The sequence below is a fragment of the Protomyctophum bolini genome, assembly GCF_963924005.1.
Source record: "Protomyctophum bolini genome assembly, chromosome: 14".
Taxonomy (NCBI): domain Eukaryota; kingdom Metazoa; phylum Chordata; class Actinopteri; order Myctophiformes; family Myctophidae; genus Protomyctophum; species Protomyctophum bolini.
The window spans coordinates 33100590-33128044 of NC_137875.1; the positions used below are offsets into that span (position 1 = coordinate 33100590).

At 44.7% G+C, this 27455-nt stretch overlaps 1 protein-coding gene across 1 annotated transcript; it reads right to left on the reverse strand.

Moving 5' to 3' along the window:
* Positions 1-228: 228 nt before the first annotated feature.
* Positions 229-26712, reverse strand: LOC308328191 (protein FAM53B-like). The gene is made up of 5 exons (XM_080781927.1): positions 26595-26712; positions 14414-14667; positions 13409-13463; positions 10384-11225; positions 229-1592 (listed from the first exon to the last, which is right to left on the reverse strand). Exons 2-5 carry the CDS (start codon positions 14492-14494, stop codon positions 1254-1256), a joined length of 1317 nt encoding a protein of 438 aa, XP_080638053.1. The 5' UTR covers positions 14495-14667; positions 26595-26712; the 3' UTR covers positions 229-1253.
* Positions 26713-27455: the final 743 nt, after the last annotated feature.

Here is a 27455-nt window from a genome sequence, read left to right on the forward strand (position 1 = left end):
AGGGGCTATTGAACACAATTGACCGTTGAAAGAGTACGCTCCTGTGAATTGCCTCTCTGGACTGAGAGTGGATTTCAAAACAGCCCAAGAGCATCTGGAAACTTCACTTATTCACGCTTTTGATGTGTCTTGTATTTTCTGCCATCATTATGTTGTGGTTAAAGGCTTAAAGAACTGAGTACTGCCAAATGTTAATTAGCTGTGCTGAAACAAAACAAGACGAGAGTCTACAGTTTACACATTTATTTCATGTCTATTCTGTTGACAGAAAGGCCTTGTTTTCTTGCTCCTTCACAAAAAGGTAATAAAAAACACTTAGAAAAATATACATTGATATTAGAACTGGAAAAAACTCGAGATTCAGTGTTTATTCAAAATATACATTTTGTTTGCATATTAAGAAACTATAAAGGTCAGAAGAAGTTGGCTTCAGTTCAGGCTAGATTTTCTGAGGTGAATGAAGTAAGACAGCCAAGTGTCCAACAGAAGGCATTGTTTGGGTCATTATCCAAAATCTTAAAGCTTATTTAAATTCAGCAACGCAGCAAGTGTCAGCATCTCTTCCCGCTTGTACACAACATGAATACCAGGGTCAAGCCGGTGCTCTTTACTATCGCTTACCCCTCTGTCTCTCCCCGTCCTTCATGTCCTCTCTTTCAACATAAACAACAAAAACAAACAAAGAAACAAAATTTGGGCCAAATATAGAACTGCCCAGCTACAGCTACTGCTACAGTACTATGGCCCAAAGGTTAGTTGACTTTGGGAAAGGTCCTCAGGTTGAAAAGAGAGAGGGGGGGTTTGAGGCTCTCTTTAAGACTATATCCCTTGGTTTCCCCTCTCCTGAGTTAAGCCAACTACCAAAAGGAAAGCTACAGCGAAGCCCTCCACTCTTTGATTCAGACAAACAATGAGACCGTTCAAGGCAACCGTGTGTCATTAAGACATAATCCAAAGAGGTTTATACATCCCAGTCCCACGTCCAACATACTTTGTCCTTATAACTCATCTAGTACGTCACTTTCCTAGTTGTCATTCCCAACAACAGTCCCTTTCAACGTTTCCATAACATTTTCTCCTTCCTTCAGTCTGTGTTTCCATCCTTTTGGTCATACCCCTCCCACACGCACACACACACACTCACATGCACGCACACACACAGTTGTTGATTTGCGACACTCCTGTCATGTGATGTACCTCAGTTTCCTGAAAACATTCTCAAGTCCCTTTTTAGTCCCCAGCATAAACTCAATTCAATTCCTCTCGATCTGGTCGAGGTCCAGCTCTCCGCCCAGCTGGAAAATGTCCCTCGTCTGCGTCCCACAGTCACCCTTCCAGAGGGTGCGTTTGTCGGCGTCCACTGCGTCCCCCGCGGGGGACCCGGGCCTCGAGTCCATGCTGCACGCCGAGTCGCTGTCCAACTCCTCAAAGGAGGAGTCCTCCTCCTCCTCCTCGTTCCGCTTGGTTTCCTGCCGAGAGTCCAATCGCAAGTCGGACACGGAGGTGAAGTCTGATTCTAATTGGCCGCTGCTCCAGGGGGAGGGAGGAGGCAGTCTTGATTGGTAGCTCAGGCTCTGAAAGGTCTGAAGTTTCTGTTTGGGAGAAGAAACACAGTAATGCAGATAATACTGGTTAGTTCACCTCAAAGGTTTCTAAATGTCCCCTAGAGGCTAATGCCTAATTTATGGTCTATCGCGTGACGGCCAGGGGGGCAGTCAGACAGATATTTTGTGAAGCCACTAAGGAAATGAAAGTTCATATAATGGCCTGTTGTGGCGCTGTCATTGGGCTCAAAAAAACCCATATCCCCATAGAAGTCCATGTATTTGGGCCCAACTTCACCTAGACTGTATTACCTTAATAAACATGGTCATGAATACTTTTTGCTTCCAGTCACTAGTTTAAAGTCTCATTTCTAATGTCATAATATTCTTTTTGGAAAATGATGGTCCCATTTATAAAAAAAATGACCATAAAGTTGCGCATGTTCTGAGGGGCGTGGCTACCGTTACAGTCTATGAACGGGATCCCCCTCCCACTCGAGTCAAAATAAAAACCAATGAAGAAGAAGGGGGGAAGTCCCGCCTCGTTGTCTGGGCCAGCCAATGGGCCAGCTGGGCCCAAACGGATCTAGAAAGATGGCGACTTCCATTGCAAGGACTGACAGGCTTCATTTTACGTTCATGTTAGACCCGCGGAACGCTTTGTCCATATTTTTTACAGTCTATGGTGACGGCGTGGCGAAATGAAAATAGCAGATGTACAAGCTCACTTAATGCGTCTTGGACTGTGGGTGGGCTATTTTCAGCGATCAATGTGAAGTATAAAATAAATCGGGCTTAATGAAGACTGAGCTATGACAGCTTTTGGAAGAAACCTGACCTGAGGGTCTTGCGGTATGTGGGTTTGTGTTTCGCTGTGTGGAACCAAGTTCTCCCTCCACTGTAGTGAAGGGAGTGTAGTAGGCACTGACGCATATCCACACAAAATCCCAATAGCCACAGAAACACGTGTAAATGCACATTCTGTGAGAGGCGGAGCTTGTGGAGATACACTATACAGACTGAGGTCATTTACAAACTACAAAGGTATCCTGTTCCTCTCTACTACCTGTTCTTTTCTTTCTGTGTTGTCCGACACCCAAGGCAAAGATTCTGTAACATAGAACCAGATGGAACCCAAGTAACCTTGTAGGAAGTATTTTGGCTCAAGTCATTGTTATTCACTGCTACCGTGATAATATTGTCTAATATCGTCCTGGGGGGGTGGTTGTGTTGTGTGCATGCATGTGTGGGGGTAGAACGGGGGTGTAAAAAGAAGATGCTATCAACTGCAAAGACTCTAGCATGTGTGTGGGTCAAACTAAGGAACGTGTAAAAGCGTACTCAAATTTCAACGTGTAAATTAGAGAAGGTGTGTGTGTGTGTGTTTGTGTGTGTGTGTGTGTGTGTGTGTGTGTGCGCGCATGCATTTGTAACTCTATGCGTTCTTGGTTGTTAACACTTGACCTTGACCTCAATTACCCCTCCACCCCAGACACATGACAGCCAGTAAAAAAAGAACACAAAACACAACTCTACTACCTTACAATCACTAAAACAACACTCTTGATCACAACGTATTCAAACGTATTGAAAATGGGTTCTCTTCCCTCTTTCCGCGTGCATTTGCATTGTCATTGTTTTGTCATTGTTTCCCCGGAGTCCTCTCCGCGGGGGGAGTGAAGGGGTTAATGATCCCCGGGAGGCAGCAGATGTCGGAGGCATGGAGGTGAATAAAGATGAGGTCCTATTTCAATGGAAGCCCAAGCTCAATGTGACGGACACCTCTGATGCTCCGTTAAAGCCTGATTAGCCTGATTAGCATTATTACTTACTGGGCACCCAAACCATATAGCTGCTGTGGTGGAAAGTAACTAAGTACATTTACTCAAGTACTGTACTTAAGTAAGGTTTTGAGGTACTTTTACTTTACTGGAGTATTTCTTACTTCTACTTCACTACATCTCAGATATTGTACTTTTACCCCACTAGATTTATTTGAAGCATTAGAACATCTGAAAACTTGAAACGGCACATTCTGCATAATGAGTACTTTTACTTTTGGTACTTTAAGTACATTTTAATGCCAGTACCCTTGTAGCCTACATTCACTCAAGTACATTTTGAATTCCGGGCCTTTTACTTGTAACAGAGAATGTCTATATTGCAGTATTGCTACTTTTACTTCAGTAAAACAATTGAGTACTTTTTCGACCACTAACCAGCTGATCTATACACGCTCACAATTATGTGTCACCCTGCGGCCGTCTGCGTGACGGAGCGGAGCCATTGCTTTTCCTGTTACAACGCACAGGGAGTCTCCGATTCCATGGCGTCCTGTTTACGTCTTTTCTTTTCTTTTCTGCACCAGATTATTCCAGTGCTTGTCTCCTTGAAAGAGACAATACGCGTTCTGTGTTTTCCCCCATGGGCTATAGGTTTGCTCGCTTTGTCGGAATTATCTTTAAATTGATTGATACAGGGGGAGGGTGACGGACCTCAGAAAGGTTTCATCTTGAGTCCGGCCGGCGTCTGGTGCGACTACTTGAGGTGATCACGTGAGAGCTGGGAGCTTCACTGTAGTTACCCCACTGGAGTGGAAAAGGGGATTTCTTTAGGCCTTTCTCTCTCACTCTTTCTTTCTTCAATCCTCTGTAGTACCACTACTAATTATCACGGGAGAAGTAGACCAGAGGAATGAGAGGGAGAGAGAGAGAGAGAAAGAGAGTGGGGGAAAGAGGAAGAGGCGGCTTCTCCACAATATGCTTCCTATTAAATCCTCTAGGGCTAAGACCGGGATTGGGGAGGGGTTTTAGTGTTTTAGTTCACTGCAGTTTACCCGCAGCTTTGCCTTTCTTTTGTTTATTTGAGCTTACCCCCGCCCAGCCCTGACACACACACACGAGCGCACAGCACACACATGCGCACGCACAAGCACACAGTTCCATGCTGTTCAGGACAACCCCCCCGGGGTTGAGTTGGCTATTAAGTAAATTTAATCCAATTTCAGATTATTAATCATCGAGAACAAATACTTGATCTAATCATTCGGATTACGCACCAACTCTGACGCTGGAGACAAAGAACAAGTTTAATAGAGGAATATTTTTGTTCCAATTTGAATTCCAGTGGGGAAACGCACTGGTGTGTGGAATTGGACAGATGGAGCTACTGGCGTGATGCAGACACTGAAGGCCATGACGAGATTAGAGGAAATGTCCCCTTGATAATGGAGGACAAGGCCGCTCCAATGTTTCTTTTTAGGGGCACTATTTTGAATTAAGGTGACTTGATTGATTGATTGATTGATTGACAGAAAAAAAGGCCTGTCAGCTTAAACCCACAATGATGAAATACTTTGTTTTCAAGAGTGTTGCACACACACGTCAATAGCCTTACAGAGTAATATACAAAACAACCTACAGTACCAGTTCCATTTCAATAGCCTTACAAAGTAATATACAAAACAACCTACAGTACCAGTTCCATTTCAATAGCCTTACAAAGTAATATACAAAACAACCTACAGTACCAGTTCCATTTCAATAGCCTTACAAAGTAATATACAAAACAACCTACAGTACCAGTTCCATTTCAATAGCCTTACAAAGTAGTATACAAAACAACCTACAGTACCAGTTCCATTTCAATAGCCTTACAAAGTAGTATACAAAACAACCTACAGTACCAGTTCCATTTCAATAGCCTTACAAAGTAGTATACAAAACAACCTACAGTACCAGTTCCATTTCAATAGCCTTACAGAGTAATATACAAAACAACCTACAGTACCAGTTCCATTTCAATAGCCTTACAAAGTAATATACAAAACAACCTACAGTACCAGTTCCATTTCAATAGCCTTACAGAGTAATATACAAAACAACCTACAGTACCAGTTCCATTTCAATAGCCTTACAAAGTAATATACAAAACAACCTACAGTACCAGTTCCATTTCCCATTCCAAGTGCTTTTGTTTTTGTAATGCCATGCAGCGCCGCTATTCCAAAGCCCCCTCAGGTACATTCTTTTACTATTTTCAGCAATGGGATATTATATTTTGTTTGGTATAGGTAGATCTTGTTGAGCTGGTCATTTTTGAAAGTAGCTCTCAAGTTCAAAAAGTGTGGGCACCCCTGGTGTAGCTCCCGCCAGCTAAATGAACACTGAAGGTTCTGCTGTGTGCTGCTAGAGCACATTGGTGAAGGTTCTGCTGTATGTCTCAGAACCACTGACATGCTTACAGTAATGCACACACACACAGGCACGCACCAAAACAAACACGCACATACACATAGCCACACACTAATAATAAGCATACGGGCACAGCCTCCGGCGCATATGGACATGCACGGACTGGTAGTCGTGCATGCAGGCAAATAGGAGCACACAGTTCAACAGTGGAAGCATATGCGCACCACACACACACACACACACACACACACACACACACACACACACACACTTGTTTTCTTTTCGCTATCTCCGATAAACAACATCCGGCGACGATTGAGGAAGAACGAGAGGGACCTTGACTAACGCAAACAAACACTGAGACAGAAAAGGGGAGAGGGGGAGTAGAACCGCTAGCACAGCAAGATAACCACATCACCTACAGACTCCCAGACTGCGTTTTGTACATGCTGCATGGCTATGTGTCTGTCTCAAGTATCCTTTTGTTTATGCAGTGTACTTCAGCATGAATGCCGGGCAGATAGATACTGCAGAGTATGTGTCTATGCTCGCACGCATGCACGTAGATCATTCATGGTGTGTGTGTGTGTGTGTGTGTACAGTACGTGTGTGAGGTGAGAGAGAATGAATGAATGAATTCACAGAATCAATCAATCAATATTTTGGTCTATCCCGTACTTACAGTATAATAAGACACCAAAAAACATAACTAGCCTATAGATTCTATAGGCTATTGAAAAGTGAACGTAACGTTCTATAGTATAGAACGTTACATTCACTTTTCAATTACTGAAAGCTGCATGATAGGCTGTGTGTGTGTGTGTGTGTGTGTGTGTGTGCACGTGCGTGCATGCGTTCAATTTGAGGCATGTCTCAACACAGCACCTTGAAACACTCGCCACACAGCCACCCAGTAGGTGTTGCTTGTCGCTCAGCTATGATCACCATGTCTGCTATCCCAGGAATGGAATGAGATGCAGATCAGACAGACAGACACACAGACGAACGGTGTGTAGCAGACTGGTGGAGAGAGGGAGGAAGGGAGGGGAGTCCATTTGTACAAGTTTGAACGGTTGCCAACAAATAGATATTAATAGTTAGACTGTGTCTGTGTGCCAACAACCTCCCACCCCAGCTACCCCACACATACAGAATAATACCCCTCTTTTCATCTTACTGCCTCTTCTTAGCCACTTAAAACAGACCTGAATTCTTGGTGTTTTTTCCACTGAGTCTACACCAAGTATTCTTTCCCAAAAATTGCCAATCTACAAGCTCACTTAAAAGTGGTTACTAGTGTGCGGACAATAATCTGGAGGCTAAATGATTGCTGAATCATAGAACGCAACGTGCACCATATAGGCGCCATGAAAGGCCGTTCGATGCTTTAACCCTGATTTAGACCTGACACGAGATTCTACAAAATGTCCTAAAAAGAAACTCGCCCGAAAAGCTAAAAAAAAAAATCTTCTTTTCGGGCGATGTACCGGCCGATGCTCGTCCGCTGTTAAAACGTACTGTAAGCGTTTACACGGTGGGAACAAAAGCATGTAAGCGTGGAGGAGGCGACTCGGGTGGCCCAGCGGTAAAGTACATGCCCAACAATTGGTCTGAATCCAACACTCCTTTGTCGAGCGGCTGGTCCGAGTTCGACACCCCTGGTTTAACTGGTGACCCGGTGTCAGACTGCGAATGACTACATTCCTCAAATGACAGACCTATACTATTTCAAGACAAACAAGACAAAGGGCCGAGTCATGGAGGCTAGCCAAATACATGGCGGTTAATATGTTAGGGATGGAAAGAGGAGTGGAAAGATGAACTTGACTGACGGGGAGGATATTTGAAGAATTCTAAGGGGCAGGCACTCTCAAATCCCTACGGTAGCCACGCTGCAGTCCATTAGCATGGCATGCGTCCTCAGAATTCACACCCGGCCTCAGTGGTGTTGTCGAACAAGACTAAAGGGCCAAACTACAAGAGGTTCCACTGTTTACACCACTGACCTGCATACCAGTACTACACAATATTTAATACAATCCTTAGTCTAACTCTGAGATTGTACCAATGTAATGTAATCTGTAGCACCAGATTTGTTCCAAAGAATTGCAGATATGCATTCAGAAACGTGTATGGGTGGGTGTGTATTAAGAAAGTGCTCTGTAATAACATGACTGGCTTTAGTCCAGTGTGTTTAGCCCTCTGAGATTCACAAGAATGTAAAGTGCTTTATAAATCAAATGCATTATTATTCTTATGTCATTTCTCAGTTCCTCACATTCAAAAGTCCATAACCTTTGAATATACACCATGAAGAGGTATACATACATACGCCCTGATTCTATAACATACTCTAACATACCATCATGTTTATTAAATCAATCCCCATGATTTGAGCAAGATGGTTAAGTTAAACAATGAACACACGCTGGTGTCCAAAAAGAATCCTCCCACAATTCTTGGAAAGAATTCCCACAATTCTTGGAAAGAATTCCCACAAGAGGCAGTAAAATGTCATCTGCTCCCGAGCTTGGCCGTAATTCTTGTGTGCTGTCTGCACTCGGACAGGACAGGCGCAGGTTGTAACCAACCCCAGCGTTTACACATTATCTCTTTCATTTGCACACACTCAGACAGCTTCTACTGGCGCTCTGAATCGTACTGCCCGAACAACCACTGTGTTGTTCATCAACCCACAAGACAACAACTGGAATCTTGCACAGGCACTTCGTGTGTGTGTGTGTGTGTGTGTGTGTGTGTGTGTGTGTGTGTGTGTGTGTGTGTGTGAGAGAGAGAGAGACAGTGTATAAATAAATACTGGCCACCATACGTTGTTCTTCAGGGTGGTGTAGCGTGACCCTGCTTGTTCAGACACACACACACACACACACACACACACACACACACACACACACACACACACACACACACACACACACACACACACACACACACACACACCACACACACACTGTACCAATGGTAATGTTGTTGGTGATTCATTTCCTCTCTCTGGACTCTGATCTGTCCTGGTAATCAGTGAGATAAAATAGTTATAGCCAGGTAAAGTGGAAAGTGTGTGTGTGTGTGTGTGTGTGTGCGTACGTGCGCGTGGAAGAGAGACTGTTAAGATGAAGCGAGATGCAGAGTGATCTGCAATGTTTCCGTCGTACAAGGTGTTCAAGACAGTTAGCATGTAAAGGCCGTGTTAGATGTGTATCTGGTTTCATCTGTGTGAAGTGGTTTACATACAACTGATCCAACCTGCACTACCTGACGCCCTCTGGCAACACCACACACAATCGAGCAACAGTACAAGAATCATAAATCATAATATTATTGAGACCAGATACCTTTAGAAGCCATAAGTAATAGCTTACTGGAGAGGTATGCTCTTGCGTTCAAAGAGAAAGGCAGAATTTGTTTAGTGTGTGTTTGTGAAATGCAAGATCATGCATGTGTTTAGTAAATGTGCTTGTATTCTGTGTGGTCACTCTGGTGTGCATCCTGTGTGTGTGTGTGTGTGTGTGTGTGTGTGTGTGTGTGTGTGTGTGTGTGTGTGTGTGTGTGTGTGTGTGTGTGTGTGTGTGTGTGTGTGTGTGTGTGTGTGTGTGTGTGTGTGTGTGTGTGTGTGTGTGTGTGTGTGTGTGTGTGTGTGTGCCTGCTTAGTGGTTGGCAAGGATAGAGGAAACATGCTTGCTAGGCTCCATTACCAAGGCCTTGTTGATCCAACCCTGGCTAGAACCTGAGGGTGACTGACTGGGAACACAATTCTTTTGGAAAAGGAAGGGAGGGGATATGGAGAAATTGATGGTAGTTTTTAAAAGGGAAGGGAAATCCTTGTCTTTTTGATCACCTTTCCTCCATTGTGAGCAAAGGCTGAGTTGGATTGAACGCAACACGCAACAGATAGCATCCTGCTGGGATTTGGGGCAAGGCCAGTAGGACCTCATGAGAGAACAAACTACAAATGTAAGCTTTCCGCATCCAAAATATCCCCCTATTAATCATCTCTGGCTGGCTGATATTAGAAACATGTTGCAGGAAGGAGGAGGAGCTAGAAAGAGAAGCGGGGCAAAGTGACCAGCAAGGGCTTCAACCTTTGGATGGGCCTGTTTACCCAACAGAGTAAATGAAATGATAACCGGAGCTGGGCCTGCTAGAGCGTGGAGCAAAGCAGCGTGACCGACCACGAGGAATGCTCCTTTAGCAAGTGCCACTTTGCAAAACCGGAGAGGGGAGGTCCGAGAACACTTAGCAGCGAAGCCTCAGACCTGACGACCCAGAAAACCTAATTCAGCTTGATTTAATCCTGATCCCTGATCAGATGCTGAGGGAAGGGGGTGGGGGGGACAAGTTGTGTTTGAAGAGCTCTTGAACTTTCCCCTGCGACTAAGAACAGAGAGGTATTTGTCTCGGTAATTGTGCTTTGGCCTGGGCTATCTAATGCGTTGGAGTAGACTCTGAGGCATTATATGGGTATTAGAGCTAAGCTGATGGCTGATTTACATTTAATCAACGCAAGAAAATTATACCAAACCTCACAAAACCGGATGAGTCACCACACATCAAGATCAGGTCCAATCATCCCTCGTGCGTATCGGAACTCAACTGCGCGTGCTTTGTGTCTGTATTTCCAAACTAACCTGAGTCATCTTGGCGAGGTCCAGGGAAGGCCGTTGCTCCTGGGCATCCTCTGGTCTCCTGCGCTTCATGCCGATCTTCTTGTCATTCAACACACAGGGCTGTGACCGGCTTCGCGACAGACCCCCAGTGCCGACGGCGATCTGCCCCCCCCGCCTCCCCAGCTCCGGAGTGGAGTCTGGGGAGCTGGCCTCGGACGCCTCCTCTCTGTGAAGCTCAAGCAGGCTGATTTGCTCATGGGAGAGGGAGAGAGATCGAAGGGAATGGTGGTGCTGCTGGTGGTGGAAGTGGAGTGCGGGAGGCGAGGTGGGGGAGACGGTGGAGGCAGTGAACAGGGGATGCGAGGGCAGGCTCTGGGTGAAGCATGGCAGTTCCAGCGCTCCATCCGCGGGGTTGCTGGAGCGCGAGGGCAGGCTGAAGCTGGAACTGCGCTGCATGGCCGGGAAATGGCCGCCTGAAAATCCCATTCCCCCTCCTCGGACACTCCCCCCGCTGTGGCATCTCCTTTTCTCCACCGTCGTCCACACGCGGGACCCCTGGGGTCTCCATGGCGACGAGCGGCACCCGCCAAACTCGTCTGGGAATGACAGAGACCGACACTGGCGTTTGCTGGGAGGCGCCGTGGGCGCGGGGTTGGCGTTGGCGTCGCGGGAAAGGGGGGCGCCCTGTTTACCGTCCCCGAGGGTGAGGTCTTGGATCAGGCTAGAGATGGCGCTGCCGGCCTCTCTGCCCCAGTTGTGGCTGCTCTGGTGGCACGGCTCGGGCAGGACATCCCACAGGCTCTCCAGACTAGGACCAGACTGGCAGGAAGGTCCACGCCGCAGGTCCAGCCACCTATCTGCCTCTGCAACATCCAAGAATCAACACGGCATATTAGTAACCAAATCTGAGTCTGCTGTGGCATACTGCAACAAATCCTATTACGCTCTAACACAGGAACCTAAACAACTTTGTCTATAACAGTGGATAGATATGAATTATTTACTTTATGCCCAATACAGAGGCAAATTATATAGTGCACCCTAAAACAAATCAAAACCTTTTATTTGGCATTAGTGATAAAATGATAGTGAGTTGTGAGGGCTATTTTGCACAGATATAAATGCAGGTTCAGGCGTGGCTTGAGATTTTGACTTGCCCTTTAGTGTGCCTCGGGCACAACAAGTTTGAAAACCACTGGTCTGTAATGTTTGTCTGTCTGTAACTGGCATTGTGTGAGCCATGAGAAACAATAATAGCTACAGTACTAGGGAACTGGAAAACGTTCAATGTGTACACAGTAAAAGTCTGAGTGTTCATTTAATTCTGAGTCTGCGAATTAAACCAAATGGACCCTTATGGCTGCATAAGGGTCAGGGTTTTACAGTGTAGGTATACACACAAAGGCCAGAAGGGAAAATGGCAACACGATCAAAGATGTACAGGTCCATGTGACGACTGGTTGTCAGCAGGAGAGGAAGATAGAACACACATAACATACTCTTGACTCAACAGAAGATACAGAAGAACACACAGAACATACTCCTGACTCAACAGAAGAGAGAGAAGAACACACAGAACATACTCCTGACTCAACAGAAGAGAGATATTAACCTTAGAACACCCACCCAGTACAGGTGATTTAAGGTAGTTTAAACCGAATAGGGTTTGTTTAAAACAAACAACAATCTGATTAGGGAAGTGAAACTCTCATGTGATGAATAAATCCAGCTTCATTGCAAAACACTTGAAAATGAATTATTGTAGAACAACAGTTAGGCCATAACAGAATAGTAAAGGTAGACAATTTCCATGCCTTTTCTAGACTTTCCACTGCTTGTTTGAATGCTGTTTTATGATCAGATTTCTACTGGGTTGACAGTTAGCTAGGCACTCCCTAGTAGCTACAGTAGGTACAGACGAGTAAAGCAGTATATGACTGGACTTGCCTTAGCTTTGAATGGAAGAAATTCAAGCTGTCTCACCATAACCAGGAAGGAATCTCTCACACGTCTGTGGGCAACGACACACACCTACAGTGCAGTGCCGTAGTTGCCATAGCAAGTTCAAGCCCAGACACAGGTTAACACGGAAGGCTATTGACGCACTTGGCAAAAAATACCTTTTCCCTATCCAAGACCCATCCTTTGGGATGTTTGTCTCAAATTATGGCCCCCACTCTCACACGCTGGTGGGTGGAAATCATTGTTCCAGGGCCAACAAACAATGTACGGGGGCTAGAGTGATGACCTAAAAAGAATGTTAGGAAAACAACTTAGTAAAGGAGAAAATGGATGCATTTTCAAAGGTCAGTCCTTTAGAAGCCAAGACAAAAAGAACACTGAACACTGGTTCAACTAACAAGACATGCTACTGTACATACTGTAATAGTGATAATGTCAGTAGTACTAACAATAGAGACAGCAAAGACAGGCTTGTCCCTGTGATGTCTCCGCCCCCCATGCATGAGATGATAGTGCGTGATAGCAGCCACTTGAGTTTACAGTTGCGTGTCTTTTTTTTTTACACGGGGCACAATTACCGCGACACTGACAGGGCCAACGGGGAAATTGTTGACAGAAGCAACAGTGCATTCGATTACAGTTGACTCCCACGGGGCTAGCGTGCAACGTTGTGTAGCGGCAGGTGCACCCTACACATGGCAGAGAGATGAGTGACAACAAAGGGATAAAAGGGAGACGTGACGGTGAGAGTGTGGCAGAAAAGGCATAAACAAAGAGCCCGTTATAGAAGGGGAGGACCGTACTAGTTCTGCTTATCGGGAAATCAATAAGGGCAACATGTTGGATTATATTGGGCATATAGTGAATAAAAACAGTTCCCATGCTGCACCGCCTGAACCAGCATAACCTTCAGATCTTGCGTACAAATATTTTAAGACTAAGCTGCTCCTGGCTGTACTACTCCTTAAACACCACTGACCCACCGACCTCGCTATACCGTTGGATCTGTGCTAAAACAGAGACTGATGGCAGAGGGGACATACGTACAACACGAGAGGAGGAGAGAGGCATACAGTACACTCACCCACAGTAGCACAGGAGAAGAGGGTGGTCCCTCTGCTCATGGTGTGCAGCTCACGCTGTGGATGGACAGATGGAGGGACAGACAAAGATGCATTGAGGAACCAAAACCGTTCAATTTATTCCACTCTGCCGCACAACAGTATACCAGTACACCCTACTAGAACTTATGTTTGATGGGTTTTGTGTCTGTGCATCCCTCTGGCAGGCTGTGTATGAACACAGTTCACTTCTTGCAAGTGGGTGGTGGCTGTCCGCACACTGGACAAAGGGACAATGCCCTGCAGCTAATCCGGAGTCACTGGGCTCCGGACAAGATAGAGTCCAAAATTAAGACTCTAATTATGTAACAACGATTTAACGCCACTAATTTCAACTGAGGATATTTAGGATTAGCACACTCACTCCAGCCTCAGACGTCTTATATCACCGACTGCTGAGTGAAGAGGAAATATTATTCAATTTAGGTGAACCTGCAATCCATTGAGGCTGCACAAACACACACACACAAGTGAAGACCTTGACTACGCCAGAGCTCTAGCGTGGCCACAATAATGCATTGTAGCCAAAAGCCACAATTGCCTGCATTGTAAAGTTGCCAAGACACAACTCATGTCTAATTAAGCTCTCAAGGTCAACACGGAATGAGACAGTTCAGGAGAGACAGCGAGGGATATGGCCGAGTGAGAGGCACCCGTGTGTGGTTTGTTCGACATCTCTGCTGTGGCCTAAAAATGGTCTTGCCAGCCACAGCCACAGCCAGCCTGAATGATGGCTCAGTAACGTTGATTCTAGCTAACTACCACTGCCTACTAGGCTGTGGTCTGATGTGATCACTCACATTGTGCAAGTGTGTGGCATGTGGGAAGTTGTGCAGTAACTGCTGACCTATTCACTTTACAGAGTCTACAGACTACTGTTTAACATCTGAGACACCATGTGCAACCATCATTATCAATCGGCTTACTGTGAACGAAAGTCAAAAAGGCAATGGAGGAGCTTCTCTTACCAGCAGTCTCTCACCATCCAGGGACCTCGCATCACTGACACCCTTCTTCTTTTCCAGGGTTTTGGACAGGATGATCACCATGGTAACACGTGGGTCAGCTCCAGTCTGTGCCAGTGCAGAAGGAGGCCATGGGAAGCCATCTTAAATTTTGGCGGAGGGCAGACGGCACATCTGGGGGAAATGGATGAGAAACGGACGACCTCCCATCTGTAGAGATAGTGGTGGAGGAGGGTCGGTCTCACTTCAGCCAATCCCTGTGTTGATACAAAATAAGAAGATTGACACATGATTAAGTAATAAGTATAGGGACACCCTTAAAGTATACTACACAACAGGACAACAGAGATGTGAAGCCGGGAGTGAAGGAACACATTGGTGGAATGCGTGACTGAATACGTTTTCTTTGGCCAGCTCATATTTATGACATTATTTGGCTCATCATGGCAATACATGACATTAAAATACATATTTTTTTCCATCGTGCCACGCCATTACTTCAGCCAGAACGAGTGTAGGAGGAGAGAGAGGATTCCAACTTGTGGGTGTGTCTGGCTGGAGGGTGTGGAGACTAGAGAGACGGGTCCAAACACAGCCCAGCCCTCACTCAGGTTTAGGTACAGTATATAAACTCACAACGTGAGGCGCTGTGAGCTTGTAGATTGGCTATAGAACCAAGTCAATCTCAATGTACAGACTAGTAATGCCTATACAAAAGTGTGTGTCAGGGTGGGGGTCCTCAGTTCAAATATGATTATGTTCTGGGGTTGCGGCCTGAAGAGGTTGAGAACCTCTGTGCCAGACCACTCCTTCTGGTTTAGGATAATGTTTTACACAGAAATTAAAACATTTCAATTCACCAGTTTTAGTACATTTTAGAATATTCTCCACTAACAATTTCCTTCATTCCCGGCCAAGCGATATGCATAAAACCAACGGACAATTGAAATGTACAACAACAGCCGGAGATCCAAACACAGTGAAATGAACCATAGAGTTAGGCATAACACCAGCTCCTGGGAAATGCACCGTTCACATCACATGACAACAGATGGCTAACAAACAGAAAAACAAGCTGAGGTTTCACTGGCTGACTGGTTGACTGCACCCGCAGATGGTGGATTAGAACTAGAAGCAAACATAAAAAATACATGCTTCCCCATACTAACAAAAATACTCCTTAACGTCTACCTCTGCAGATGTTCCTTGTACACTGTACACAGTCACAACAAGCAGAGTATGCTTTCTTAGTGCACGAGAAAAGTGGCAGATAAATGACAACCAAATCCTCAGCGTTAGTTTAACTCTCGGAGTGTACAAATGTAACCGTTTGGTTCCATGTGTACACTCAGAGTTAAGTTAACAGCAACTATTTGACTGTGTATACAGTAGGCTACATTCGGTTGGATCCTCAGCCCATCCAGTGCAGGAATAGCAACTGTGACCTTGGCTGTGGGGTCTGCCCCTTCATTAGACAACCACCAAACACATTGCACAGCAGGCAATTACAGGATACCCACGCGGCTCAGATCCTCCAATCAACCGTTTGCTAATGACAGACGTTCTACGGCGTGGCAACACATTGAGCTAATGGGACTTCCAGAACCGCTAGCCTCTCCAGCCCTGGTAATGTGCAGTTTGGAGTTAAGTGATGGTTGTTAGGCTTATATAATATGGTTGAGGGCAAGGCGAAGGGTGAAGCCTACACAGGCCTCCATCAGGTATTAAAGTGAGTTCTGTGGGACAGTGCGATGACTTGTGCATGTGGGTCGTCAAGGAGGAGATGGGAGCGACAGGCATCACAGATAAAGACAGTCACTGCTTCCAGGGATTGAATACACAGACCTGGAGTGTTCTGTTACCCTCACATTCTCATCTCATCTCTATGTCTCCTCTCCAACCCCATGACTACATGGAGCCCTCCTAATGTTTCGTGTCTGTGGCCCGGCCCGAAGCCGACTGCCAGCATATGACTCCCATTATCTCCATTTATCCCTGCGAGTCAGCGGAGCACGACTGCATGGGCCTCCACGGGCTAGGCTTGGGGGGCTGGTACTGCTGGTGGAAGACGGAGGGAATGTTTTCTTCATGATCAGTTTCACAGATTATTTCGCTGATTAAGAGTGACACTGAGTTATGGACAAGGCAGTGCAGCAAAAGGGGTGTGTGTGTGTGTGTGTGTGTGTGTGTGTTAGAAGAGTTGGTTAAGGTGGGGGTCATCATGTGTCATGTAAAGATCGTTACAGTGTATTCTTCGACTGATGGAGTTAGGAAGTGTGACATGTTCCGTTTAAAGCCAGAAGAGCAGTGTATGTGTGTGTGTGTGTGTGTGTGTGTGTGTGTGTGTTTGCGTGTGTGTGTGTGAGTGAGTGCGTGCGTACCGTGAACAGAAGACGCATATGTGCGTACCGACTCGCATTTGTGTGTGTGCGCAGCGACTAGCAAGTGGGGTCATGGGAGAGGGCAAGCAGAGTGTGAATTCAACCCTGGAGCCATGCTCAGTTAACGAACCAACTCCTTACGATGGAGAAATGGAAGGCTTAATGGAGAGAGCAACAGGGCTTCTGTCTGTCGGTCAGACTACTGACTAAATCTTGCAGGTTGCCCTATAGAGTTGTGCAATATGTCACATTTCCTCTGAAGTTCCTTAATTTCACAATTACACTATACATCTCCATGCTTTGTCGATGTTTACTGAACTAACTAGTACAGGTTAAGGAGAGGGGGTGATCCTTTTCCCCTTACACTGTTGAAAGACACAGTCAAACTTGGAATATTTTCTATATCTTGATATTGGATCTAATTACGGATTTACATGTGGTAGAATTCACAGATGTGGCTTGCTTAACCCTATGTTATACTAAAGTAGAGTAAATAAAACCAGGTCATTCCACGGTGGCAATTGACCATATTTATTATGGTATTATTATTTTAGCTTTTCTATGGTATGGCTGGCTCTACAGGAGGCTATAGCCGTCTGTAAGAGGGTGAGTCTCATTTGTCTGGAGCCAATCTTGCAAACAACAACCGATCGTTGCTGCCAGGCTTACTTTTTTACTGTCACAGGCTGCCCACATGAAGTCCCACATCCACACGGGATGTGCATGCCTTTCCCATGTGGATCCCAAGATGCACATGATTAGATTAGATCACACACTTCATACGCATAAGCATTGGCAATTTTTTGTTCTGCACACCCTCATTTTCTTCATCCTATACTCCTAATTAGTTCCTAAAACCTGGCATGGGTAATTTAATTATCACATTTCATTACAGTAAAGCAAATGTCTGAAATAAATGTTCGGCGGTGAGTGGAAACAATGATCATAATTGCATTTGGGCCTATATGAATTGCTGTTGGGGAAAAGTAACTAAATGGGATCCGGTTCCATAGTGGATTATACTTTATGGTAATCCCAAACAGATTTTCTTGGTTTGTGTAAACTGGGGTGCAGACAGCACAGCAGGCCCCTTGGCTTTACAATAGTCAATGACTCAGGAGGGCATTAGAAAGGGCAGTGAAGACAATATGGCTCCGTGCCCAGGCAGAGATTTGTGGAGGCCGGTGAATACAGGCCTATTTGGGCCCCCTTGAAGTCCTGTGACAGGGTGTTTGGTGTCCATCACCAATTGGCTCTGCTTACAGCATACTTGTGCGGAGCGCGTCTGGTGTCAGGCCTTTGATCAGTGGCCTCGATTGAATGGAGTCGCCTTTTAAAATATTAAAATAATCTGGATCAAAGAATTAAACCAATAGGGTAGAAAGTGTGTGGGTTTGGGGGTGTTAACCACTTAATGCCTGTATATTTTGTCGTTGGGACGAATATCGAAAATAGACGATCATCAAGCTCGCAATGCATTATGAGAAAGCTGATCTGATGCTTTCGCTTTTATTTATTTTTATTTTTTTAAACCTTTGAACATTTTTGCCTTTTTGACATGCCCAAAATAACGATGACAAGCTGAAAGTGTAAAAGAAGTCTTGTGGTGAAAGAAGAGGAAAAAAAATCTTGACACCTCGTCTTTTCACCATGTCCTCATCATCACATGTTGCCTTGTGACCTTCCTGTGTGATAAAGTGAGACGCATTCTTCTGAAAGTCTGTGGTGTGCTTTGGTCAAAGCAGGGGTAACACCCAGCCACTCCATTCTCATAATACTGAGCCCTGAGGTCGTAAAAATGGTCCTGAGGAGGTCAGGACATACCAAAAGGCCCTCTGGCCATCACCCTAGCAGCCGCTGACGGGGGGCGGTACTTTGTCCAAAAAACAACACCACCCCATCATGCAACTGGATCTCCAGAAGCGCATAAACAATGAAAGGCTCATTCAGTCCAACGTTGCTCTGACAGTGACTGTGAACCTCGAGCCCAAATAACAGCCAGTCCTTTATCTCCTGACTTGATGAGCAGGTTAAAATCATCCCGTGTCTTCCCCCCCTTTTTATCTTTGAAAGGTGAGCAGTCACCCATGGCAACATGCAGGAACAGCATGAAAAGTGGGAGGAGGAGGAAATAAAACTGGATGAACTTCAAACACACCTTTGAAGAGAACGCACCGAGTTTAAGCCGATGTAGTGATTCATAATGATAATGTCCCTCCCTTTGCCTTGTTAGTAATATGAAGCACTTAAACGCATCCACACTTCCCCATATGGTGTGAGTCTACTGTATAGGCTGGTGCTTACTGCTTCCCCTGCCTGTGGTCACATGTTGCTGCTCTCTTTGTGTGTGTACAACCCTGTCTTCATCAGCAAACACATGATGAGCAAAGAAACCAGAAAGAGTCCACAAAACTTTGTTTTTCTTTTAATTTTGCTTTAGAATACTGTATGATACTATACACGGCCAAATCCATATTTCACTAAATGGTAGAACTAGGCCAACATAAATGCCACCCCAATTTCACATCCACATTTTCAAGTATGCTGCAATATATCAACGCGATATGAGGTGTGCTTAGGCTTGCCAACAATATCACTGTGCATATCCTTAAATGAGATGGGTTTGAGCTTAAGATGATATCTCTGCGATCATAAACTTTGCTGTCAAATAGTCACAGCACCTAACCTAACAATGCACAATTCTTGAGTAAAGCTATAGATTTTCGTAGAATGGGGTTTCCCCAACTGTTCTCAGGGCCACCTTTTGTCTACAAACAACAGTTCACAACAACAGGTGTTAAGCTTTCATTCTCTTTGTGAGTTCAACCTGTGGTCAGACTAGCCATGTACATAAAACGGAGGTTAAAGCTGACACTTCTCGATGTGAAAAAAGGCAGACCTGACCCCACAATAAAGAATAATGTCAGCAGGACAGCTCATCATTTCCTTATCAGTTGGGTGTTTAGTGTTAAGACATTGGACACCTGAACAAAGACTGTTTGCCAAGTAACTCTGTTGCACGGCTACAACCTGCAAAAGCCAATAGAACACTCTCTGTACTTTGAGACGTCTTTAGGATCATGTCTGGGATGGTCCTAGTCTCAGCTAGAGATGTACCGATACCGGTTATTCCTTCCTGATAGATACCGATTCCGATACCATAACTTGCGTATCGGTCAATACCGAGTATACCGATCCGATACCAGTGTGTCATTTAAAAATCACACCCGTGTGAACTGAGTGGTGCAACCCCCCCCCCCCCCCCCTCTCTCTCTCTCTGTCTCTCATTAGCAGGCAACAGTGCAGCACTATCTCTCTCTCTCTGTTTCTGGCACAACAGCGCCACTTTTACCCCTACTGGTACTCATAGTCACATAGGTTAACACGGACATAGTCACAAAGTCACATAGGTTAACACGGACATAGTCACAAAGTCACATAGGTTAACACGGACATTGCTGTTCCTTAGAGTGGTTGCACCACTCAAAAAGAATCTAGGACAGTGGTTCTCAAAATTGGGTCCAGACGGGACCCTCAGTGTTCCTTGAGGGGGTTTCTGAACAACTCCAGTCTCAGCTCACCTCATCTTAATAACTCAACTGGAGCAGGATCTGGATCAGGTGTTTCAGTTCTAGTATAAGAAGGTATGAGGCCTCCTTGCCCCCTGGGGTGACCCCTCGCATGCCAGGACTCTCCATACATCAGGTACCCCACTAATTACACCCCCAACCCCCCCCCCCCCCCCCGGCCCCACTGCTTGCCTTTCCGCCTGCGGTTTCTCCCATTACCCATGAGTGGCCTGTTCTGTTCTGTGCACACTAACCAGGGCCCTAATCCATCATGGATACATTACATGAGAGCCTCCAGAACAGACTAGGACAGCATAATCCCCCTCGCGGAGCTCCACCGGGGGGACCGCTCCTATACTGTGCAAATAGGTGACGTTATATAGATTGTCACCACCAATCAACAGGCAGCGGATCAAGTGGCACTGCCCTCTGAGAGTCTGAGGCAGTTACATAATACCACAATTTCTCTGTTGTGTGTGTGTTTGCGTGTGCGTGTGCGTGCGCGCGCGGTGGTGGGGGGCTTAGAGTCAGGCAGACGGCTATAAAATTTGTGGAGACTAGTTCCACCATATGGGCCCTTTAACTTAAACTTCTCGGTATAAAGTGTAGTGCTGTTAAGGTCCATAATGCATTTTATATAATCCATCCTGAATACGTCTGTGTTATGATCTGCACCACTGCAGATCTTGGGGTGAGCTTGAGAGAATGTCTTCACCTCCTGTAGTTCCACTTTTTCATTAGATCTCTCCCCTTTTATGTGGCCAGAATAATTTCATCACCGCAGCCGAGATTCATTTGTGTGCCCGGTATCCAGTTGTTGAGTCTGATGCTCTTGTCGCAGGTGTGTGTAACACATGTTAAATGATTCACACCAGACTCTACAGAAGTAATTATATTAGAGGCCGGGGCCTGGAGGCACAGTATGACAACTATCACTGTGGTTACCTCATACACAAGACAGACACGCATATCTCTACTGTACTCAGCCTTCAAGAATTGTGAATTATGTCTAACTCAACACATTAAACCTAAGATTTGTGTGAGGTATAATGCCATATCATGGCATGCTGTAGAAATGGTGCAACTCGGTGAGACAGGCCTACAGATGACCATTTAGGCTCTGACAAAATGTAGAAAACAGGTTCTGTAATCTGTAATTGTGGCACATTTGGCGGTTGTCCATGTCTGCCCATGTATGTCAGCAGAAACTTTCATTTCTCTTTTATGGTCTGGCGGTGTAATACTGTAGCAGCACTAGGCATTATGGGCTGGGCCTGCAGTGCATGCCCAGCCCAGAAGCCACTCGAATCCTGTGTGATTCAGACAGGAGATATGTGGTCTGGTCTCGCAATGAACAGGGCAACACTGGGAGAAGGCCCAGGCCAATGCAGCCCAAGAAAATAAACGCCAAATAAATGCCAACCGTTGTTGTTCATAACAGCATTCTTATGATGATACTGCACAATGAAAGACAAAACATGAGGTCACTCAGGAGGACTATGGGGAACTCACTGTGCTGAAAGGCACTTTCCAGTGCAGACATGCATGCATGTGCATACACACAACGTGTGCACGCACGCACGCACGCACGCACACACACACACACACACACACACACACACACACACACACACACACACACACACACACACACACACAGGCTTTGCATGAAACGCAGACAGAGATCACTTCAGTACAAGTCAGACAGTGTGAGTAGTACGCCGGTTTATTTTGACTAGCAAATGTATGCAAGTGATGCTTTCTCTTTTTTCCTAGCTAAAAACCAAGACCCTGAGGGTGTAGTCAGTGTCACTCCCTTGTGTGTGTTAGAATCACACACACACTGGGAACAGGTTCTGTTTTTCTTTTTTTGCTGTCTGGTGGAAACCTTGTACATCAAAATCGTTCCTTTCTTAATAAAGTAGTGAAGCCGATCTATGCATTTTGACTTTGAGCTTGTAGATCAGCTATTTTCACTACTTTTGTAGCATGGCATTAATGTAGGTAAAAAGTTGAAATATGGAGAGATACAAGGTTTCTGTGACTCTGTCCGACAGCAACAATATGACTCCTCATCATCAGCACATGGAAACTCCTCTTCCCTAACGCAGGAAACAAACACGCCTCTGTGGCAACAATCATATCTCTATTCGAAACCGAACGTTAAGATTAGAGACCAGAGTATAACTGTTGGTCTGGATTAAGATAATTATTATAAGGTCCATCCTCTAGGCCAGGGGTTCTCAACCTGTAGGTTGGGACTCCCTGGATTTTGGGGGGTTTCCCCAGATGATTATCTTAATCATGTGTTAATCATGTGTTAACATTGCTTTCTCTCAGTAAACAAGCCAACATACAGTGTGTGTGTATGGTATCTGCACATTTCTAAAGTTATGTGTCAAAAGTAATCAACAAACTATACTATAAATGGTCAAACATTGGCCAAATTGTCAAATAATCTAAGAAAGAGGCAAAATTGTGATCTCCAAGCTCACAACACCTTGCAACGTTATGCGATAATGTATCATTTGTCTGCGATGGAGGCTCGCCGCCTGAAACTAACTTCAGCCACGAGAGGCACTGCCGAGCGAGCTCAGGCGAGCAAGTCGCTGTGCTGAACAGGGCGAAGTCCGCTTTAGCTGACTCAGCGCCGCGCCAAGTTATGTACCGATAGGGACAGAATTATAAATCATGTTTTGCGGTGAGCATTCGGCACAACTGCCAATCAAAGTTACTACTGGCCAATCACAGCGAGTCTTTTCTGGGACTTGCCAAAACACTGTAAAATTATACACGCAAAAGAGCAGGAGGCAAGTGGAGAGAATATCACTTAATAACCAATGGGACGTATCAATGGAAGGATTGTGGGGATCTGTCCTTTTCATCGCTAAACAGAGACTGGTGCCTGTCTTGGGGGGGTTGCTAGTGTATGAGAGAATGCCTTGTTTCTTTTCTTTGCAGCCACAGGTCTTTGGTTCTGTGGACGTCAAAACATCTAACTTACAAATCGTCGCTGTCGGGTGTAAACCTTTTATTTCCGAAACCATTACTTTTCTGGAAAAAAGGGGAGTGATCAGAGACAGTTGAGACAAGAGAGAATATCCTTCTGCCTTGCACACATGCAGGCACGCAGCTGCCCACACTGTAAAATCTTGACTGTTAATTTAACTCAGCGTACAAATTGATATTTTTGTTGTGCACTCTGAGTTAAATGAACACTGAGGATTTGAATGTGTACTCGTTGAATGCAACCCTAATCAGGCCTTGCGCCTACAACACAAAGGCCTTGCAGGTCTTAAGCACACACAGGAGCACAGTAGTGATCCTACTTAAAAATCAACTGGCCTTAATTGCTTCCATAAATTATGGCTATCCCGTGTCCAAACCAAGTCCCTCTTGTCTGTGTAAAGGCTTGCTGTAGCAACCCCATTACCATGTAAATAAAGTAGCCCTCAAATAGTATAATTCTAGCATAGCAAGTTTCTTTGTAATAAAAGTAGGAGGGAGAGTAAACATTAATTGCGACTGTGGCAGACAGGTTGAAATTCTAGCATGTCAGGCCAAATAATTTCTGTTAATTCAGTTTGTTTTCTAATTATACTTAAATGACATTTAAAATGTGTTTCTTTGTTTTCTTATGCTCTGTCTGAATGTACTATAAAACTTGCCCTGCATTGCCTTAATGTCAGCAGATTTGAGACAGCTATGCAATCATCCAGTAAGCTGTGCCTTTGGAGGTAAATACTAATAAGATTTGGTAGCTAAATCAAATGGTAATGTTGTAATAACATTACACTAGTGTTTTAGAAGTTAAAAGCATGCCTTGGTGATTATCATTTCAAATCTTCTTTCATCACTACCAGCAGAGCTAGAGAGAAGAAAATGCCAAGACCAGGTTTCTTTAGAACAATCATCCCATACAGTGTGTGAGCCGCCTATAGGTTATCTTTATCAACATCCTCTTTGTAATTAGATGCTACAGCTGGGAATTTGATTAAATATTTGCCCGACTTTCTGCTTGACTTGCAAGCTGAACTTCGACTGCACTTTGCATGTGGGAGTGCATTTGTTGGTGCAGTGCTTTGCACCACATGAGGGATTCATAAATCTACTAGTATACACATACTCTTCTCAGCCCAAGATTTCACTAAGTTCTTGCCCATCCCTTTGGGTCAAGGGCAACTTCTCTTACTGTGGGCGGCTGCAGGCAACAACTCTAAGTCATTTAACTTGTATAGTACAGGGCAAATAAACATCTCAAGGCACACCTGCATTCATATCCATGCAAAAATAAATAATAAATAGAGATGCAATAGTCAGAGACTCTTATCCCTTTGTAAACATTTATAATAATCATATGTATTTTATTTATATATTAGGGTATATATGAAGTCTCTGTATTGGGAAATGAGGACACACAAAGTAGTACATTTAAGAAGTTGTATATTGCAATACAAATGTGTGGGATTGTCTCAAACTCCCCCAAGGCATCCCTGGACTTGTGGTCTCGTGAGTCATGGCACACTGTTTACTTTAGGGAACCACTGGTGGAGTGTACCAAACCAGTTCCCTCTGTGGTTTAGTTTGTTTTGGTGCCCATATAAAGATCAACCATGCAACTCTCACAGACAACCAAAGAAGGCAATAATACATGCGTTAGCATAACTAACTTCCTGACCCTAGAAAGAAAGGAAATAACACTCACAATGCAGTGTCAGGCCTGTACTACGATGGAGCTGTGTGCCAAATATAGCCATACAAGGTCTAACAAGACACAATAGCAAAAGCATTCCATTTTCATGCAGTTATATAGTAATGTAGTTGTAAAAGGAATAATGGGTAAACCATACTCGTGTGTGTGTGTGTGTGTGTGTGTGTGTGTGTGTGTGTGTGTGCGTGTGCGCGTGCGCACACACAGAATACAATATTACCAATCAATAAGAGATAAAGACGAGGATAGCTGCCTATTACATAATTATCAACATGGAATGAAACTTTTTTTTTGGGGTTTTTGTTTAGTTGCAAAGACGGGCATATCATTAATGGGTATGCTCCATTTATAGAATGTAAACTAAGTATAAGTGGCCATATCTTCCACTGCATCCTGGGGGCAAAATGTCAAAACAATGTACAGACCAGTGCACAATAATTCTTGCCAGCATGCAGCTCATGCTTTTTATTTAGCTTGAAGCCAGACCTCTACATGATGCCATTACTCTCCGGAGTAGGCCTACTCGCTCCTCTCTATTTTTGGCATACAGAAACAAAAGAACAATGTAAGTCATCATAGTTGTACTTCTATCGAATAAGAATCCTTCTCTTGATAGTATAGCCTGTTCATCAAGATAATAATAACGGCTGAAATGTGCTGCAGATATCAGTTTGTGATAGGCTACTCCAATTGGGTTGAAAAGTGTGTGTGTGTGTGTGTGTGTGTGTGTGTGTGTGTGTGTGTGTGTGTGTGTGTGTGTGTGTGTGTGTGTGTGTGTGTGTGTGTGTGTGTGTGTGTGTGTGTGTGTGTGTGTGTGTGGGTATAGAGTCTTTGTGACACTCCACAAGTGTGCAATGTGCGAAAAGACACACTGCCCTGAGTGTCCTCCATCTCAAACAACATTGTTTATAATGAGTTTGTGCTGTACTACTACTACTACTACACTGTACTGTAATAGTAGTGACACTCAGTAATGTAAATATACCGGGGGGTATGTCCCCCTGTCTGAAACAGGTTATTGAGCTAAGCCAGAACCCCTGCATGAACAAGCACACAAGCTACTTCGATTCATTCTGCTTTGCCGCAGGGAAGACATGCGCTACACACTAACTTCAAATGCAATTATACATATAGGCTACTCTGCTCTGCGTATAAACTACTAGTAGCCAGCTAGTAGTGCTTCAGTCAGCAAGACATTCACAAGAGCAAACCCCCAGAGCTTTGTGGGCTAGTTGTGGTTTACAGACTGTAACACAACTTGAATGAGGCAATGCTATCGAGAATACACATAAAATACACAAACGTATTTTTTCCTCCGTGCAGAATCTAAGAACGAATGTTGTCATCTAATTTTAGTCGCATGACATGGAAAATAAACCCTGCCGTAGCAGCCTAGACTTAAAAATCCACTCATACATTCTATAGAATGTAAAGTCAACTTTCTAAAGTCAGTCACGATGATGAAGAGGTGAATGCCTTAATATTATACAATCATATGAAATCTGAACAGATTTCCAAACTACCTGGCCAGCAGAGAATCTTTCGAAGTTAAGTCATCTTCGTTTTTTTGCAACAAAGGACCAGAAAATGAAGTGTTCTCAAAGCTGGTGTTCCCCCGGTCCGCCGCTGTCAGCGTGAAACTGAACAACTGCATGCAGACTGCTGGTCCTTTAGCTTCACTTTCAGGGTTGCCAGAGTTTGCGAGAGAAACAAGCCCAGAAGAACGAGCCACACAAACATTTGAAAATACCGGTAGTCAATCACTATACAATACATGCTATGAAAAAGAAAAGAAAAAAATTGAATATTTTTTGAAACATTTTATCCGCACAAATCTGGTCACTGGCACAAAATATTTCCTGTGGACAAATACAATCATGGGGCAATCGGGGCCCTAGTGATGTCTATAATATGAAAATGGTTGAGAACCAGGCTTAAACAGCATTGGTAACAAGCCCAAATTAAGAAAACACTTTTTAAACAAGCCCAAGAAAATACTTTATAAACAAGCCCAAAAAACGCAACTAGGCCTCACTCCCCGGACCCACTCACCCACTTTGACAGGCTGGAATGGCTTAGGGTTTACGACAGAGTGTAGCATCTTGCAGTGAGACAGAGCACAGCATCTTGCAATGGGTCTGGTCCACAAGATTCACTACACCACCAAGATATCCATGTCTAATACTTCCTTAATGTCAACGAAGTGCACACCCACAACACCAAAGGGAGTTCAACAAACCATGTGCAAGTTTGCGACCCAGATTCGGCACAAACAAGGGACTAAATTAATTTTGCTCCTATGCCACCAAAATGTGGAATGACCTACTCCTTCAAAACCACTGCAATTCTAAACTGGCCCCCGTAAAATCTGAATCCACCCCATC